A 16,402-nucleotide genomic window follows, 5' to 3' on the forward strand; every position below is an offset into this window, starting at 1 on the left:
GAACACTTAATATTGGAGCCAAAGGTTTTGCTATTTCCCTCATCATGTTTTCCACATCACATTTTCATGCATTTTTACTCTGGAGTGATTTTCAATCAATATCCTCTCTCCAGCTGCGTGTGAACGTGAGATTTATTCCTCTGTGACTTATCACCTTATGTTCAGCTGACAATGGCTGGAAGAAGGTGACCATTATCCTGACTGGAATAGTCTTAGACTCACACAGTGCAGGAAGAGGCTATTCAGCCCATTGTCTGTGCTGGCTCTTTGATTAATCCCACTCGTCCGCTTTCTCCCCATATCCTCGTGGATGCTGCCTTTTCAATTATCTATCCAATTCCCTTTGGAATTTTCCAATGGATTCTGCTTCTAGCCTGTGAATTCTGGACTAATTTAACTACCAATGAGACTTAGAGACACCAATTTAGCTAGAAATGCCACTTGTAGGAACACCAGTTTAACAAGCGATGCCACTGATGGTGAAACCAGTTTAACAAGCAATACCACTGATAGTGAAACTAGCTTAACTAGCGATGCCACTGATAGTGAAACCAGTTTAACCAGCAGTGACACTTACAGTGACACCAGTTTAACCAGTGCCAGTGGCTTTAAGTCTGGTTTGATCACAGTCCATTGATTTGATCCATTCTAGTGGGATATATCCCATCCTGGAACCACTTTGTCTTTTCCAAACCTCTGCAGTCCATCTGAATCCTCCAGTTTTCTCTTTTCTCATTCAGCAACGAGAAGGAGGAGCAGAATCAGAAAGAGAAGCTGGTGATCTCTGAGGACTGTGACCTCATCACCATCATGGATGTCGTGTCAGGGCGCCTGGAGGTCACCACCCAGCACATCAACTTCTTCGATGGGAGTGTGGACAAGGAGGAGGGTAAGAGATAGTCAGTAAACTCCCACCTGGAAAATTGATGACATTGCCAGAACTTCCTGCTAAACCGTTAAGCCTTTTATTTATCCTCGGTTCTAAGTGCTTGTGGGAAAGTTGATTTATTTTAGAATGATGGAGTATGGGCTGATCAGCCATTTGTGAGGGATAGATCCACTCTGTATCACAGCCAGTTCTCTTTAAGCCTTGATCTGCTGAGAATCATGCCACATGGGAAGAGGCAGTTCAGCCTGTGCCAGCCAGCTCTTTGAAAGAGCATTCCAGTTAGTCCACTGAGTGGCACAGTGGTTAGCACTACTGCCTCACAACGTGAGGGAGCTGGGTTCAATTCTGGCTTTGAGTCACTGTGTGGAGTTTGCATGTTCTCCCCGTGTCTGCGTGGGTTTAAGAACATAAGAAATAGGAGCAGGAGTAGGCCATCTAGTCCTTCGAGCCTGCCCCGCCATTCAGTAAGATCATGGCTGATCTGTCGTGGCTCAGTTCCACTTTCCCGCCTTCTTCCCATAACCCTTAATCCCCTTGCCTACCAAAAACCTATCTACCCGCGTCTTAAATATATTTAGCGAGGCAGCCTCCACCACTTCAACGGGCAGAGAATTCCAGAGCTTCACCACCCTTTGAGTGAAGAAGTTCCTCCTCAACTCTGTTCTAAACTGCCCCCCCTTTATCTTGAGGCTGTGCCCTCTAGTCCTACTGTCCTTTCTGAGCGGGAAGAACCTCTCCACCTCTACCCTATCCATCCCATTCATCATCTTGTACGTCTCAATGAGATCTCCCCTCATCCTTCTAAACTCTAACGAGTACAAGCCCAGTTTATTCAGCCTCTCCTCATAGCTCAACCCCCTCAACTCCGGTATCAGCCTAGTGAACCTCCTCAGCACTCCCTCCAAGGCCAAAATATCCTTGTGCAAGTGCAGCGACCAAAACTGCACACAGTACTCCAGCTGCGGCCTCACCAGTGCCCTGTACAGTTGCAGCAAGACCTCCCTACTTTTATATTCAATCCCCCTCGCTATGAAGGCCAGCATCCCATTCGCCTTCCTGACCACCTGCTGCACCTGCAGGCTGGGTTTTTGCGACTCATGCACAAGGACCCCCAGGTCCCTCTGCACCATAGCATGCTGCAGCTTTTCGCCATGTAAGTAATAGTCCTTCCTACCATTATTCCTACCAAAGTGGACAACCTCACACTTGCCAACATTTAATTCCTTTTGCCAGTTCCTCGCCCATTCGCTCAGCCTATCTAGATCCCTCTGCAGACTTTCCGCACCCTCCGCACAATTTGCCATTCCATCAATCTTTGTGTCATCAGCAAATTTCGACACCTTACACTCGGTTCCCTCCTCCAGATCATCTATATAAATGGTAAATAGCTGAGGCCCCAGCACCGATCCCTGGGGCACTCCACTAGTCGCCAATCCGAATAGCACCCATTGACACCCACTCTCTGCCTCCTATTTGACAGCCAATCCCCTATCCACGCTAACACCCTACCCCCAACCCCCTAACCTTCTGTAACAACCTCTTGTGCGGCACCTTATCAAATGCCCTCTGAAAATCAAGAAACACCACATCCACCGGTTCCCCTCTATCCACCGCACTAGACACATCCTCATAGAATTCCAATAAATTCGCCAGACACGACTTCCCCTTAACGAAACCGTGCTGCATCTGCTCTATCAAAGTTTCCTCCGGGTGCTCCAGTTTCCTCCCACAACCCAAAGATGTGCAGGTTAGGAGGATTGGTTGTGATAATTTGCCACTTAATGTCCTTTCAGAGAGTTGATGTAGACTAAAATCTTTGTCCTTTTCAGAATAGCTAGATACTTGACGGCTGGCACAGACATGATGGGCCGAAGGGCCTCTTTTTGTCCTGTAAAACGCCATGACTCCATGGCCAGAATTTCCCCGTTTTGCTTGCCGTGGGAATCCGAGCAGGCGAGGGGCGGAACATGGAAAGCTCCGTTGACCTCGGGTGGGATCTTTCGGTTTCGGGACCAGCGAGGCTGTAAAACCCTCTCTTTAACTCTATTCCATCCAATCCCTTTTGGACATTACTATGGAATCTGTTTCCACCAACATTTCAGGCAGCATTTTCCAGATCCTAACAGTTCTTTGCGCAGAAGATAAAAAAATCTCCTAATCCTCCTTCCAGTTCTCTAGCCAATTACCTCAAATTTGCCTCACCCTGGTTATTATCGCCATTGCAGTTTATCCATTTTTTTTCCCCATCAAAACCCTTCATTATTTTAAACAACTTTCTCAAACGTTGCATTAGTCTTCCTAATTCACCTGGGGAACTTCCATCTGTGCTGGCAACATTGCGAGAAAGCAGCAAAAACAAGTGGCTCCTTCCCAACCCTCTTGTGTGAGTGGGAAGGTGAAACTGTTTACTGATTGCCCAAGCTGTCCCAGATGTACAGTGCATAGCAACACAAAGATTAGACACGGGCTGACAGGCAGGGGTGATTGGTTGGAGAATTGTCAAATGCATAATTCAGAAAGAATTAGTTGGAGAAAGTGCGCTATTAAAAGCGGATCAGGGACATGTTGAGGAGTTTGAACACGTACAGAGTAGATTTGCCAATCCTCTAAAAATTCAATGCTAATCTCTGTCACAAGTAGGCTGGGAGAAAGATCGTAACGGAATTAAAAGCTGTGCTTCTAAAAATAATAATTAAACATTCTTTGAACACTTTGGTTATATATGTCATTCCACAAATAAGTAATGGAATGAATAGACTGTGAGATAGCCCAAAGTCAGCATGGTGGCACAGTGGTTAGCACTGCTGCCTCACAGTGCCAGGGACCCGGGTTCAATTCCTGGCTTGGATCACTATGCTGAGTCTGCAGTTTCTCCCCCTGTCTGTGTGGGTTTCCTCCAGGTGCTCTGGTTTCCTCTCTCAGTCCAAAAGATGTGTGGGTTAGGTGCATTGGCCCAAACAGGCGCCAAGTGTGGCGACTAGGGGAATTTCACTGTAACTTCATTGCAGTGTTAATGTAAGCCTTACTTGTGACTAATAAATAAACTTTACTTTGGGAATTTCAGGCACTCAACCTAGCAATGTATGATCTATGGGCTTTAATATAATGCAGAGACCTTTAATTTCTATTCCCTAAGTTAAGGAAATTTGCAATGTATTGCCAGTATTTTTTTGTGAAATGACTGTGCAATTCTTTTATCATTATATATTTTTTTTTTGTTTGTTCATAAATATGTCCTGAATTATGAACAGGTTTTTTTGTATTGTATTCGGCTTTCACCACCATGACGTTTTTTTCAGTAAACCAGTTATCTGTTCGCGCTGAAAATGTCCACAAGAGAATAAAGGACTATTGGACTAACACTCAGAAATCGTCCAGTTGCTTAGTGAAGAGTGAATTTGCCTCCCAGTTGGTGTAGGAAAACAGTGCATGATGTAGAGATGTGTTGGAGGAGGTGGTTGGATTCTCGGAGTGAGTGTGATTGGAGGTGAAGTGATAGGTCCAACCAGAATTGGCAGTCCTCATTCCGGGACGACGCTGGATGGAAAGTTCTTCACCTTGGCAAAAATGCGAACATATTCTTTAGATTTGCTATTCACTGAGCCCTCACCTTTATTCTCTGCATTATGATATCTTGCCTTCATGCCACAGTGACTAGCACTGCTACCTCACAGCTCCAGGAACCCTGGGTGGCACAGTGGTTCAATTCCAGCCATTGGTGACTGACTCTGTGGAGTCTGCACATTCTCCCCGTGTCTGCATGGGTTTCCTCCAGGTGTCCCGGTTTCCTCCCACACTCCAAAGATGTTAATTGGCCGTGATAAGTGTCGGGGGATTAGCAAGGTTAAATAAGGGTACTGGGAATAGGGCTTGGGTGGGATTATGGTCGGTACAGACTCGATGGGCTGAATGGCCTCCTTATGTACTGTAGGGATTCTATGATTTCACTGCTAAAGCCTTCACACTGCCATCAATTCTTTCTTTGCCTCATGATCTACACATTTTGTTGCAAACTCTCCCACTAATCACTGACCTTAGCCTGTGCTCTACCTGCTACAGTGTAAATCCATTGTGGTTCTCCCTCTCTCTAGCTCTGAAGAAATTCTGAAACCTTAACTCGTATTTTCTCTCTCCACAGATGCTACCAGACCTCTTGAGTTTACTAACATTTTCTGTTTTTGTTTCAGATTCCCAGTATCTGCAATATTTTGTTTTTATGCTTAACAAATTACATGTGCATTTCCCCCCAGTATGCCATGTTAATATCTGATGCTAATTAAGACTGCGGGTGTGTGTGTGTGTCACCTCTCATTGTTTCTGCCTCTCTGTTATGTGAAGATGTGCAGTTTCAGTGTGGTTTTTGTTTGCTCTGCAGGGGTAGGCTACGATTTTAAGTGGCCGCTGTCTCAGCTGCGGGAGATTCACCTGCGTCGTTACAACCTGAGACGTTCGGCGCTGGAGATCTTTCTGATCGACCAGACTAACTACTTCCTCAACTTCAAAAAAGAGGTGAGACTAAAGTGGACCCTTAGAATAATGGCTGTCATTGCCTCCTGCATGTGGCGATTCTGCGCCAGAAAGCAGCAAACTGTGCCTAGGCGTTCCTTCACTCCCATCACCCTCGACTGAACTGGTGGTTTACCTCACATATACTCTTCCTACTAATGACACTCATTTGCTTCCTTCACTGCAAAAAAAAGTGGCACAGGTGTGGGAGGAGGCCCAGTTAACCCCTTGACTCCGTTCCACCATTCAATGGCTAATCTGCGACCTAACCCCATATCATAGAAATCATAGAATCCCGACAGTGCAGAAGAAGGCCTTCAAGTTTTTATGTGTCCAGATCACCAACAACCTGTCCTGGTATCCCCATGCCGACACTATAGTTAAGAAAGCCCACCAACGCCTCTACTTTCTCAGAAGACTAAGGAAATTTGGCATGTCAGCTATGGCTCTCTCCAACTTCTACAGATGCTCCATAGAAAGCTTTCTTTTTGGTTGTATCACAGCTTGGTATGGCTCCTGCTCTGCCCAAGACCACAAGAAACTACAAAAGGTCGTGAATGTAGCCCAATCTATCACGCAAACCAGCCTCCCATCCATTGAACTCTGTCTACACATGTGCTGCCTCGGAAAAGCAGCCAGCATAATCAAAGACCCCGTGCACCCCGGACATTCTCTCTTCCACCTTCTTCTGTCAGGAAAAAGATACAAAAGTCTGAGGTCATGTACCAGTCGACTCAAGAACAGCTTCTTCCCTGCTGCTGTCAGATTTTTGAATGGACCTACCTTGCATTAAGTTGATCTTTCTCTGCACCCTGGCTATGACTGTAACACTACATTCTGCACTCTCCTTTCCTTCTCTATGAACGGTACGTTCTGTCTGTATACCACACAAGAAACAATACTTTTCACTGTATGTTAATACATGTGACAATGATGAATCAAATCAAATCATTGAGCCTGCACCGACAACAATCCCACCAGGCCCTATCCCCATAACCCCATGTATTTACTCCACTAACCCTTCTCACCTACATATCCTGGGACACTAAGGATCAATTTAGCATGGCGAATCAACCTAACCCGCCCATCTTTGGACTGTGGGAAGAAACCAGAGCACGTGGAGGAAACCCATGCAGGATGTGCAAACTCCATACAGACAGTGAACCAAGCCAGAAGTCGAACTCGGGTCCTTAGAGCTGTGAAACAGCAGTGCTAGCCACTGTGCCACTATGCTGCTCTGATATATATGCCCACCTTAGACTCGTATCCCTTAATACCTTTGGTCGACAAAAATCTAGCTATGCCCCATTGTCCCCAATCCCCACCAGTTCCTCGTACACTTTGGAACTTTGATCAAATCATCTGTTAACCTTCTAATTTTCAGGGAACAGAAACTTAATTAACCTCTCCTTGTAATTTAACCAAGGGAATATGGCAATCATAGATTTAATCTGAAACTGCATTCCCTCCAAGGCCAATATATCCTTCCTAGGGTAAAAGTCATAGATGTTTACAGCATGAAAACAGGCCCTTTATCCCAACTTCTCCATGCCGCACTTTTTTTTTAACCCCCGAGCTAGTCCCAATTGCCCAAGTTTGGTTCATATCCTTCTATGCCCATCTTAACTATGTAACCGTCTAAATGTTTTTTTAAATACAAAATTGTACCCACCTCTGCTACTACCTCTGGCAGCTCGTTCCAGACACTCACCACCCCCTGTGTGAAAAAATTGCTCTCCTGTACCCTTAAGTATCTCTCTTTTCTCACCTTAAACCTGTGCCCTCTAGTTTTAGACTTCTCTACCTTTGGGAAAAGATATTGACTAGCTGATCTATTCCCCTCATTATTTTATAGACCTCTATAAGATCACCCCTCAGCCTCCTACGCTCCAAGGAAAAAGTCCCAGTCTATCAAGCCTCTACTTATAACTCAATTCATCAAGTCCCGGTAGCAGTCTAGTAAATCTTTTCTGCATTCTTTCTGGGTCAGGTTGTGGGATGTGTTTGTGTTCACTGCTGTCCTTTACCATTCTTGCCAAACGATCTGTTCTTTCCTTCCTTCCTGAATCATAGGTGAGGAACAAAGTCTACAGCCGTATCTTGTCCCTGCGACCACCCAATTTGTATGGCACCCGATCGCCCCAGGAGCTGCTGAAGGCCTCTGGGCTTACACAGGTACGATTATCTGAAGGGCTAAACACCAACCAGACTCTTCCCTTAGCAGTGGCGATGTTGGTACAACACGAACTAAAATACTCTTCAGGCTCAGGGTGTTGCAACAGGAGGCGACACACTAGGGCAAGGTGATTGTAATGGTGCACGCTTACCGACCTCATAGGAACACACAGGGCATTTATTAACAAGAAAAAACTGTATAGAGGCTGTCAGCCCTTCTGATTTCCAGCATCTGCAATATCTTGCTTTTATTCAACCTATTGCCAAGTACAATGACTATGGCTCTTCAGATACCAAAAGAGAAAATGCTGAAAAATCTCAGCAGGTGGCAGCATCTGTAAGGAGAGAAAAGAGCTGACATTTCGAGTCCAGATGACTCTTTGTTAAAGCTTTGAGAAGGGGTCGTCTGGACATGAAATGTCAGCTTTTTTTTCTCCTTCCAGATGTGCCAAATCGGCTGAGATTTTCCAGCATATTCTCTTTTGGTTTCAAATTCCAGCATCTGCAGTAATTTGCTTTAATTTAACCTATTGCCAAGTGCAGGGTGGGGTGGTTAAAAGTGATGAGGTTCAGTGGGGGGACAGAGAAGACTTACCTGTGTCTGTTCTCTCCTTCAGAAATGGGTGAACCGAGAGATTTCAAACTTTGAATATCTCATACAACTGAATTCCATCGCAGGACGGACTTATAATGACCTTGCTCAGTATCCAGTGGTAGGTAATGTTTTTTTCAAATCCAGCATGTAAGTGTGTCTAACTATTGGCCCATTAATCGCTGTGGGTCTGGTGAAATATCTGGAGCCATCACCAATGTTTCTTTCACCATGAACCTCACAGTGTCGCAAAAAAAAACCCCACAAATTCAGTGCCTTCAAGTTGGCTCTTAGCCCCAAATTACCCTTTATTGGGGATAGCTCCGTGGACATGTTGGAGGCCCGTAAAAGCCTGCTTCATTGGCCTAGTTTCTTCCTAAATCAATTACTTCCCTTTCACAAAGGCACAGTAAGGAGTCTCACACCACCAGGTTATAGTCCAACAGATTTATTTGGAATCACGAGCTTTCGGAGCGCTGCTCCTTCATCACTGCTGCTTCATAGGGACCTGGGTTCGAATCCCAGCTTGGGTCACTGTCTGTGCAGAGTCTGCACATTCTCCCCATATCTGTGCGGGTTTACTCCCACAGATGTGTTGATTAGGTGCATAGGCTGTGCTAAATTCTCCCTCGATGTACGCGAACAGACTCCGGACTGTGGCGACTAGGGGATTTTCACAGTAACTTCATTGCAATGTTAATGTAAGCCTGCTTGTGACTTATAAATAAACTTTACTTTTACAAAGGGCCACAGTAGTGTTTCCAATATTACTGTGTATCGATTCACTAAATCTACTAATACTAACATCTATATTTGGAAAGGACACAAGGATTGACACACTCCTTTCTTGGTTTCAGTTTCCTTGGATTCTCAGTGATTACACCTCAGAGGAGCTGGATTTGAACAATCCAGAAGTCTTCAGGGACCTCTCCAAGCCCATTGGAGTCGCGAACGAAAAGAATGCCAAAGCTGTGCGGGAAAAGTGAGAGCCTCTTCTGAACTGATGCAGTTTTCTCCTCTGTCCCTTCCATGTTGGAATTTCCCCACTGCCTCGAGGACCCTGTCACAAGCCCGTGCTAATATTGATCTAGAGGCAGAAAGCTTCAAAATGATGTACTAATGAACAATACTGCCTCCTCCCCAGTGTCCCTGAACCCTGCTGTGTTGGAACTCTGCCCAGTTTTTATTAGGCACGTCATGTACTGCTCTCTTGTGGAGAGATTGCTTCATGCCATCTCAACCACATCAGGCAGGGCTTAATGGGAGTGTGACCACACTTCTATCTGAGTCTTAAGGTCATGTGTTCGAACCCTACTCTTACACTACAGCACAACATCCAAGCGTACGCCCTGCTGCAGCACTGAAGACGTGTCTTATTTTGACTAAAAGCTCCATCTGTCCCCTCAGGTGGATGTGAAGGATGCTGTAGCACTATCCAGAAAAATGCAGGAGAGTTCCTGCTGCTGCACAGGCCGACATTTATCCCGCAACCAACATATTTAAAAACTGCCTGATCATTACATATCACTGCTTGTGCGACCTTCCTGTGAGCAGATTGGTTGCTGTGTGTTCTACATTACAGTTCTGACCCCCCCCCTCTCCTCTTCCTCCAACTACCAGGCCCTAAGTATGGACTTCCATTGGCACTGTCCATTATTACGCTTGGCCAAGTGCCACAGTGTCTTGCCATTACTTTCTCCAATGAGGCTGATCAGGAAACTCTCCCACTCTTACCGCCCGCAATTGGACAAATCGGGAGGATTTACTACCTGTTTTATTAACACAGCCTTTTGTGGCTGTTGGGCTCTGAAGTGGGATTTGAATCTGGAGATACTTGCCTCGCAGTAAAGCTGCTACCTATCACCCACTGTACCACTACCTGCTGCGCCCCCGCCCCGTCCTGCAGCTGTGACCGTGCTTCTGAAAGTATTTCATTGACTGTGGGGCACTTTGGGATGTGAAAGGCAGTTTAAATACAATTTCCTCCTATGCTGTGCCAGATTTAAGAAGTTTGACAAACAATATGACTATAATAAAGATCTCCATTAATCACAATTCTAGAATGTGATGCTTTGATGCAGTGATAATTATCTGCAATTGGTGACCAACTGCCTTTTGTTTAACCTAGTCTGGTCTTGCCTAGTCTGGCCTAGTGCGATCTACGCTAGTCTGGTCTCGTTTGGCCGAGCCCAGTCTCGTCTAGTCTGGTCAGGTCTAGTCGGATCCAGTACAATCTAGTTTGGCCTGGTCTGATTTATTCGAGTCTGGTCTGGTCATTCTAGTACTGTCTAATCTGGTCTGGTCATTCTAGTACACGCTAGTCAGTTCTAGTACAGCTTAGTCGACTTGTCTGCTCTATTCAGGTCTAATACAGCGTACTCTGATCTACCGGGTCTAGTCCAGTCAAAGCTGATCTGATTTGATCTGATGCTGCTCTAATGCATGCGTTTGGCTGAATATAATTTTTTTACATTGCTGTATCCACACACATTGTGAGAGACGTCAGTAAGAGATATTGAGAAACTGCTGGATCACCTCCCAGATAGTCCATAATGAAGAGGATCATCTTTTGCTGCCATGTTGTAAGCAAGCTGTTTCCCACAAGTTGCTGATCTGTCTCTTTCATCTTGTGCCACAGGTTTGATAATTTTGAGGACCCAACAGGGATGATTGACAAATTTCACTACGGAACTCACTACTCTAATGCTGCTGGTGTAATGCACTACCTGATCCGAGTGGAACCCTTCACTACACTACACATCCAGCTACAAAGCGGCAGGTGAAACCCCTCTACCTTCATGAAATATCAACAGGGTGGCAACTCCACAGACATTGACTCTGTGCCACCTTCTCAAACCAGGGATTGGCAATAAATGCCAAGCTTCACCAACATGTCAAGAATAGCTGGCGTGATTGGAGTTGGTACGGAGGGAAGAGTTTCAAACAGCTTTTTAGAAGGGAGATGGCCCAGAAATGGGGTAAGGGTGACGGAGTGGTAATGTCACTGAGATAGTACTCCAGAGGCCCAGATTAATTCTCCTGGCTGTAAATTCAAAGCCCAGCCAGGCAACTGATGGAATTTAAATTCAATTAATAAAATTTGGAATACAAAGCTAGCCTTAAGCTATCATTAATTGTCAGAAAAACCCACCTGGTTCACTAGTGTCCCTTTATGGAAGGAAATTGCCATCTTTACCCAGTCCGGCCTCTATGTGACTCCAGAATCACAGCAATGAAGTTGACTCGCAACTGTCCTCTGAAATGGCTGAGTGGAACACTCAGTTGAAGGGGCAATTAGGCAGCTCAGTTGGCCACATAGTTGATTAGTGACGCAGAGCGGTGCCAACAGCGCAGGGTCAATTCCCGTATTGGCTGAGGTTATTCATAAATCTTCTCAGTCTTGCCTGAGATGTGGTGATCCTCAGGTTAAATCGCCACCAGTCACCCCTCCTGCTCAAAGGGGAGAGCTGCCTATGGTCATCTGGGACTCTGGTGATTTTACCTCTTACAGTTGGACCCTGGCAAGAGTAGGACAACTGGGAAGGAAATTGTCGGCAATTCCCTTTGCAGGAATAATGTTAATTTTCTTTTATTTATTCATGGGACATCGGCGTTGCTGGTTGGCCAGCATTTATTGCCCATCCTTAGTTGCCCAAGGGCAGTTGAGAGTCAACCACATTGCTGTGGCTCTGGAGTCGTATGTAGGCCAGACCAGCTAAGAACTGCAGATTTCCTTCCCTAAAGGACATTAGTGAACCAGATGGGTTTTTCTGACAACTGACTATGGTTACAGTTGATTCACGTCATCAGTAGATTCCTAATTCCAGATTTTTTAATGAATTCAAATTATACCACCTGCCGTGGCAGGTTTCGAACACGGGTCCCCAGAACCTTAGCTGAGTTTCTGGATTAATAGTCCAGCGATAATACCACTAGGCTATCGCCTCCCCATTAAGTCAACATTCAAAATTTCAAGCAGTCTTTCTCAAGAAGAAACTGAAAATGGTGAAAGTTGCCAGTTAGTCTGTCTGACAGAGGATTAATGTTAATGTTTACCTTATGGATGATAACTGATTTGTTTCATTTCATTATTCTCTGCTGTCATTTGATTTTTCTGACGTGCAGTTAGTTCTCTTTAAACGTGGTTCTTGATGGACACCTGGGGGTGACAGATTATGTTGATGGGGTTAGAAGAAGATTGGTTAAAAGTTTTAAAGTTTATTTATTAGTGTCCCAAGTAGGCTTACATTAACACTGCAATGAAATTACTATGAAAATTGCCTGGTCGCCACACTCTGGCGCTTGCTCGGGTACACTGAGGGAGAATTTAGCACAACCAGTGCACCTAATCAACATGTCTTTTGCACTGTGGAAGGAAACTGGAGCATCCAGGAGAATCTCACGCAGACAGGGGGAGAGCGTGCAGACTCCACACAGATGCGGACCCAAGCCAGAAATCAAACCCAGGTCTCTAACGCTATGAGGTAGCAGCGCTAATCACTGTGCCACCATGCCACTCAATTGGAGGAGGCTTGTGTGGAGCATCAGCACCAGTCTGGCCAAAGATCCTGTTTTTGTGTCGTATGTTACATAATTTTATGAACTGTAAGCCCCATTTGTTCCTTTCTGTGCTATCTTTATCTCCAAGGTTCGATTGCGCAGATCGCCAATTCCATTCCATCCCTGCTACGTGGCAAGCTCTCATGGAGAATCCCAATGATGTCAAAGAACTTATTCCTGAATTCTTCTACTTTCCAGAATTTTTGGAAAATAAGAACCGTAAGTATTCCTGCTCAACTGATACAGGAAGGGAGTTCTGATTCAGACACTGAGGGCTGGATTCTCCAACCTCACCTGCGGCTGGAGTTCTCCAGTCCCCATGCAGTGAATGGCCAAATTCTCCGTTCTCGCTGGCAGCGGGACGTGAATGGCCAGAGAATTCTGGCCCGTATCTGTTTCTGTTATTTTGAGAGGCAGACCAGACACTGACTTGGCTTTTTATGCAATATGTAATTCATTTAACAGAGGAGCAATCTGTGCCATGGCCCAGAGCTCAAAGTAGTGCTTAATCCTGTAGCATTCTTTTCAAGCAATGACCAACCTTGTTATTACTTGAATGGGTGTAAATCGAGAGAGGTGGATACTCAGCGAGACCTTGGTGTCCTTGTGCATGTCACTGTATGTAAATGCGCAGGTATAGCAGGCAGTAAAGAAGGCAAGTGATATGTTGGCCTTCACAGTGAGAGGATTTGAGTATAGCGATAAGGAATGTTTTGCTGCAATTGTATAGGGCATTGGTGAAGCCACACCTGGAGTATTGTGTGCAGTTTTGGCGTCCTTATCTGAGGAAGGATGCCCTTGCTATAGAGGGAGTGCAGCGAAGGTTTTCCAAGCTGAGGATGGCAGGCCGTGTCATATGAGGAGAGGTTAAATCGGTTAGGATTATGTTCACTGGAGTATAAAAGAGAGGGGGATCTCACTGAAAGTTTAAAAATTCTAATAGACTGGGTAGATTCAGAAAGAATGTTCCCGATGGTGGGGGAGTCCAGAACTAGGGAGCCATAGTTTGAGGATAAGGGGTAAACCTTTTAGAACTGAGGTGAGGAGAAATTTCTTCATGCAGAGGGTGGTGAATGTGTGGAATTCACTCCCACAGAAAGCAGTTGAGGACAAAACGTTGTGTGATTTCAAGAAGAAATTAGATGTAGCTCTTGGGGCTAAAGGGATCAAGGGATATGGAGGGGAACGGGGATCAGGGTAGGGCTAAATGGCCTACTGCTGCTTCTTGTTTTTATTTTTCTATGCTTCAAATCTAAAGACAGCAGCTGCATTTATAGAGAATTCAGACTCTAACTAAGCTTTGAGAAGAATGAGGTAGAAATATGTCATTATGAGCCACCCACATTCTACTCAATACCATAACCCCTTCCTTCAGTTACCTCCTGTAGGTCTGCAACCTTAAAAACTTACGTGATAACTGGTTTATTGATCCATTGTTTGAGAGCACGGATCCAATGAAATACTTTGTAATGCATCTTCTCATTAGCACACGTAAGCATCTCCCCAGGGCAGTGTCTTGTGTACGAGTGCTGACAGCTTGTCCAACACATATATTTATATCCACTATCACAGAGCTGGACCTAGGACGTTTACAGATTTCCAAGGAGCGGGTTAATGACGTGATACTCCCGAGGTGGGCCACATCGCCTGAGGATTTCATCTACAAGCACAGGAAAGCCCTGGTGAGTGTGGCTTCACCATCTGTATATTTTGATGCATGAAAATGTGCAGAGAATACAACTTTTTAATTTCTAACTCGCCCCATCCCGCCATCTCACATTAATCAATCGTGCCGCAGTCTTAGGGGATATACAAAGAGCGGTACAGCACAGCACAGGTACAGGCCCTTCGGCCCTCCAAGCCTGCGCCAATCACGTTGTCCTATCTAGGTCAACCGCCCATATCCCTCTATTCCCCACCTGTTCATGTGTCTATACAGATAAGTCTTAAATGTCACTAATGTTTTTGCCTCAACCACTTCACTTGGCAGTGTATTCCGGGCCCCCATCACTCGCTGTCTGAAAAACATATCCTGCATATCTCCGCTGAACCTTTCCCCCTTATCTTGAAGTTGTGTCCCCTTGTAATTGTTGATTCTGCCCTGGGAAAAAGCTTCCAACTGTTCACCCTACCCATACCCCTCATAATTTTATAAACTCGCCCCTCAGGTCACCTCTCAGCCTTTATCTTTCCAGGGAGAACAATCCCAGTTTATTCTCTCCTCATAGCTAAAATCCACCATATCAGGCAACATCCTGCTAAACCTTTTCCACAACTTTCTCCAAAGCCTCCATATCTTTCCAGTAGTGTGGCAACCAGAATATGTTTAAAACAGGCAGGCCCAAATTAGCAAGCAGTTGCGCTATCATTTTTTTTTAACTAAAGCAGCTTTTATTTATAAAATTTGGAAAAGTACATTCAGCATTTTTTGAAATTGTATATGACAGAGAGTACAATGAAATTCAGCTTTTCTCTACAGTTTGACACGTTCTCAGAATCCTCAATCCAGTTTTTTATTCATTCACATGATGTGGGCAGGGCGATTGTTTGCTACCCATGCCTAATTGCCCTTGAACTGAGTGGCTTGCTAAGCCATTTCAGAGGACATTGCTGTGAATCTGGAGTCACACGTAGGCCAGATCAGATAAGGACAGTAGTGAACCAAATCTGTTTTTACAGCAATCAACTGTACTTTTCATGGTTTTTCATTCCAGATTTTTATGGAATTCAAATTTCACCATTTGCTGTGGTGGAATTTGAACCCAAATCATAGAATCCTACAGTGCAGAAGGAGGCCATTCAGCCCATCAAATTTGCATTGACCACAATCCCACCCAAGCCGTATCCCCATAACCCCATACATTTACCCTAGCTAGCCCCCCTGACACTAAGGGGCATTATTTTTTTAGCACGGCCGATCCACCTAACCCACACATCTTTGGACTGTGGGAGGAAACGAGCATCCGGAGGAAACCCACGCAAACGTGGAGAGAATGTGCCAACTCCACAAGACAGTGACCCAAGCTGGGAATCAAACGCGGGTCCCTGGCGCTCTGAAGCAGCAGCGCTAACCACTGCGTCACCATGCCGTACCATGCCATGTAGGTTAGGTGGATTGGCCATGCTAAATTGCCCCTTAATGTCCCAAGATGTGAGGGTTAGGAGGATTTGCCATGGGGTAGGGGTAGGGTGGGGGTTAGGGCCTGGGTAAGTTACTCTGTCTGAGAGTCAATGCCGAATTGATGGGCCAAATGGCCTCTTCTGCTCTGGAGGGATTCTATGACTATTTGGCATTTCATTTAACTGCACTTGGTGCAAGAACAAACATGGAAATAAGAAGCAAAAATAGAAAATGCTCAGCAAATTATGCAGCAGCTGTGGAGGGAGAAACACAGTGAAGATTTGACTTTTGTTAACCTACATCTTGATTCCATATCCAATTGCTTTTTCTGTGATTAAACCTTTAACGATCCCCTCTGAGTGATGTGCGGTTGTGCTAAGCACTGATGGCAGTTTAAATAAAGCTCAGGAGCTGGAAACAACTGGGTAAGTTTATGCTGGACATAAACAATAATGTAATGGCACTAAAACATCACACTGGCCATTGCATGTAGCCAACAAATTGCGTTCATTTGAATGCAACTGCTGTAAGCAGTGAGAACTCCACTGGAAAATTCTAA

General features: G+C 45.1%; 1 protein-coding gene across 6 annotated transcripts in view; it reads left to right on the forward strand.

Moving 5' to 3' along the window:
- The window catches only part of nbeal1 (neurobeachin-like 1), a 243,819-nt gene that overhangs the window by 199,703 nt on the left and 27,714 nt on the right, over positions 1-16,402 (forward strand). For all 6 annotated transcript variants that reach the window (XM_080198681.1, XM_080198685.1, XM_080198682.1 and 3 more), the window contains 8 exons: positions 741-889; positions 5,265-5,398; positions 7,469-7,570; positions 8,188-8,283; positions 9,020-9,144; positions 10,801-10,941; positions 12,811-12,941; positions 14,295-14,404. In XM_080198681.1, coding sequence (XP_080054807.1) covers positions 741-889; positions 5,265-5,398; positions 7,469-7,570; positions 8,188-8,283; positions 9,020-9,144; positions 10,801-10,941; positions 12,811-12,941; positions 14,295-14,404 — 988 coding nt within the window. The remainder of the gene's footprint in view (positions 1-740; positions 890-5,264; positions 5,399-7,468; positions 7,571-8,187; positions 8,284-9,019; positions 9,145-10,800; positions 10,942-12,810; positions 12,942-14,294; positions 14,405-16,402) is intronic.

Source organism: Carcharhinus amblyrhynchos, chromosome 11 (assembly GCF_965287045.1).
Source record: "Carcharhinus amblyrhynchos chromosome 11, sCarAmb.v2.hapA, whole genome shotgun sequence".
NCBI classification, from domain to species: Eukaryota; Metazoa; Chordata; class Chondrichthyes; order Carcharhiniformes; family Carcharhinidae; genus Carcharhinus; species Carcharhinus amblyrhynchos.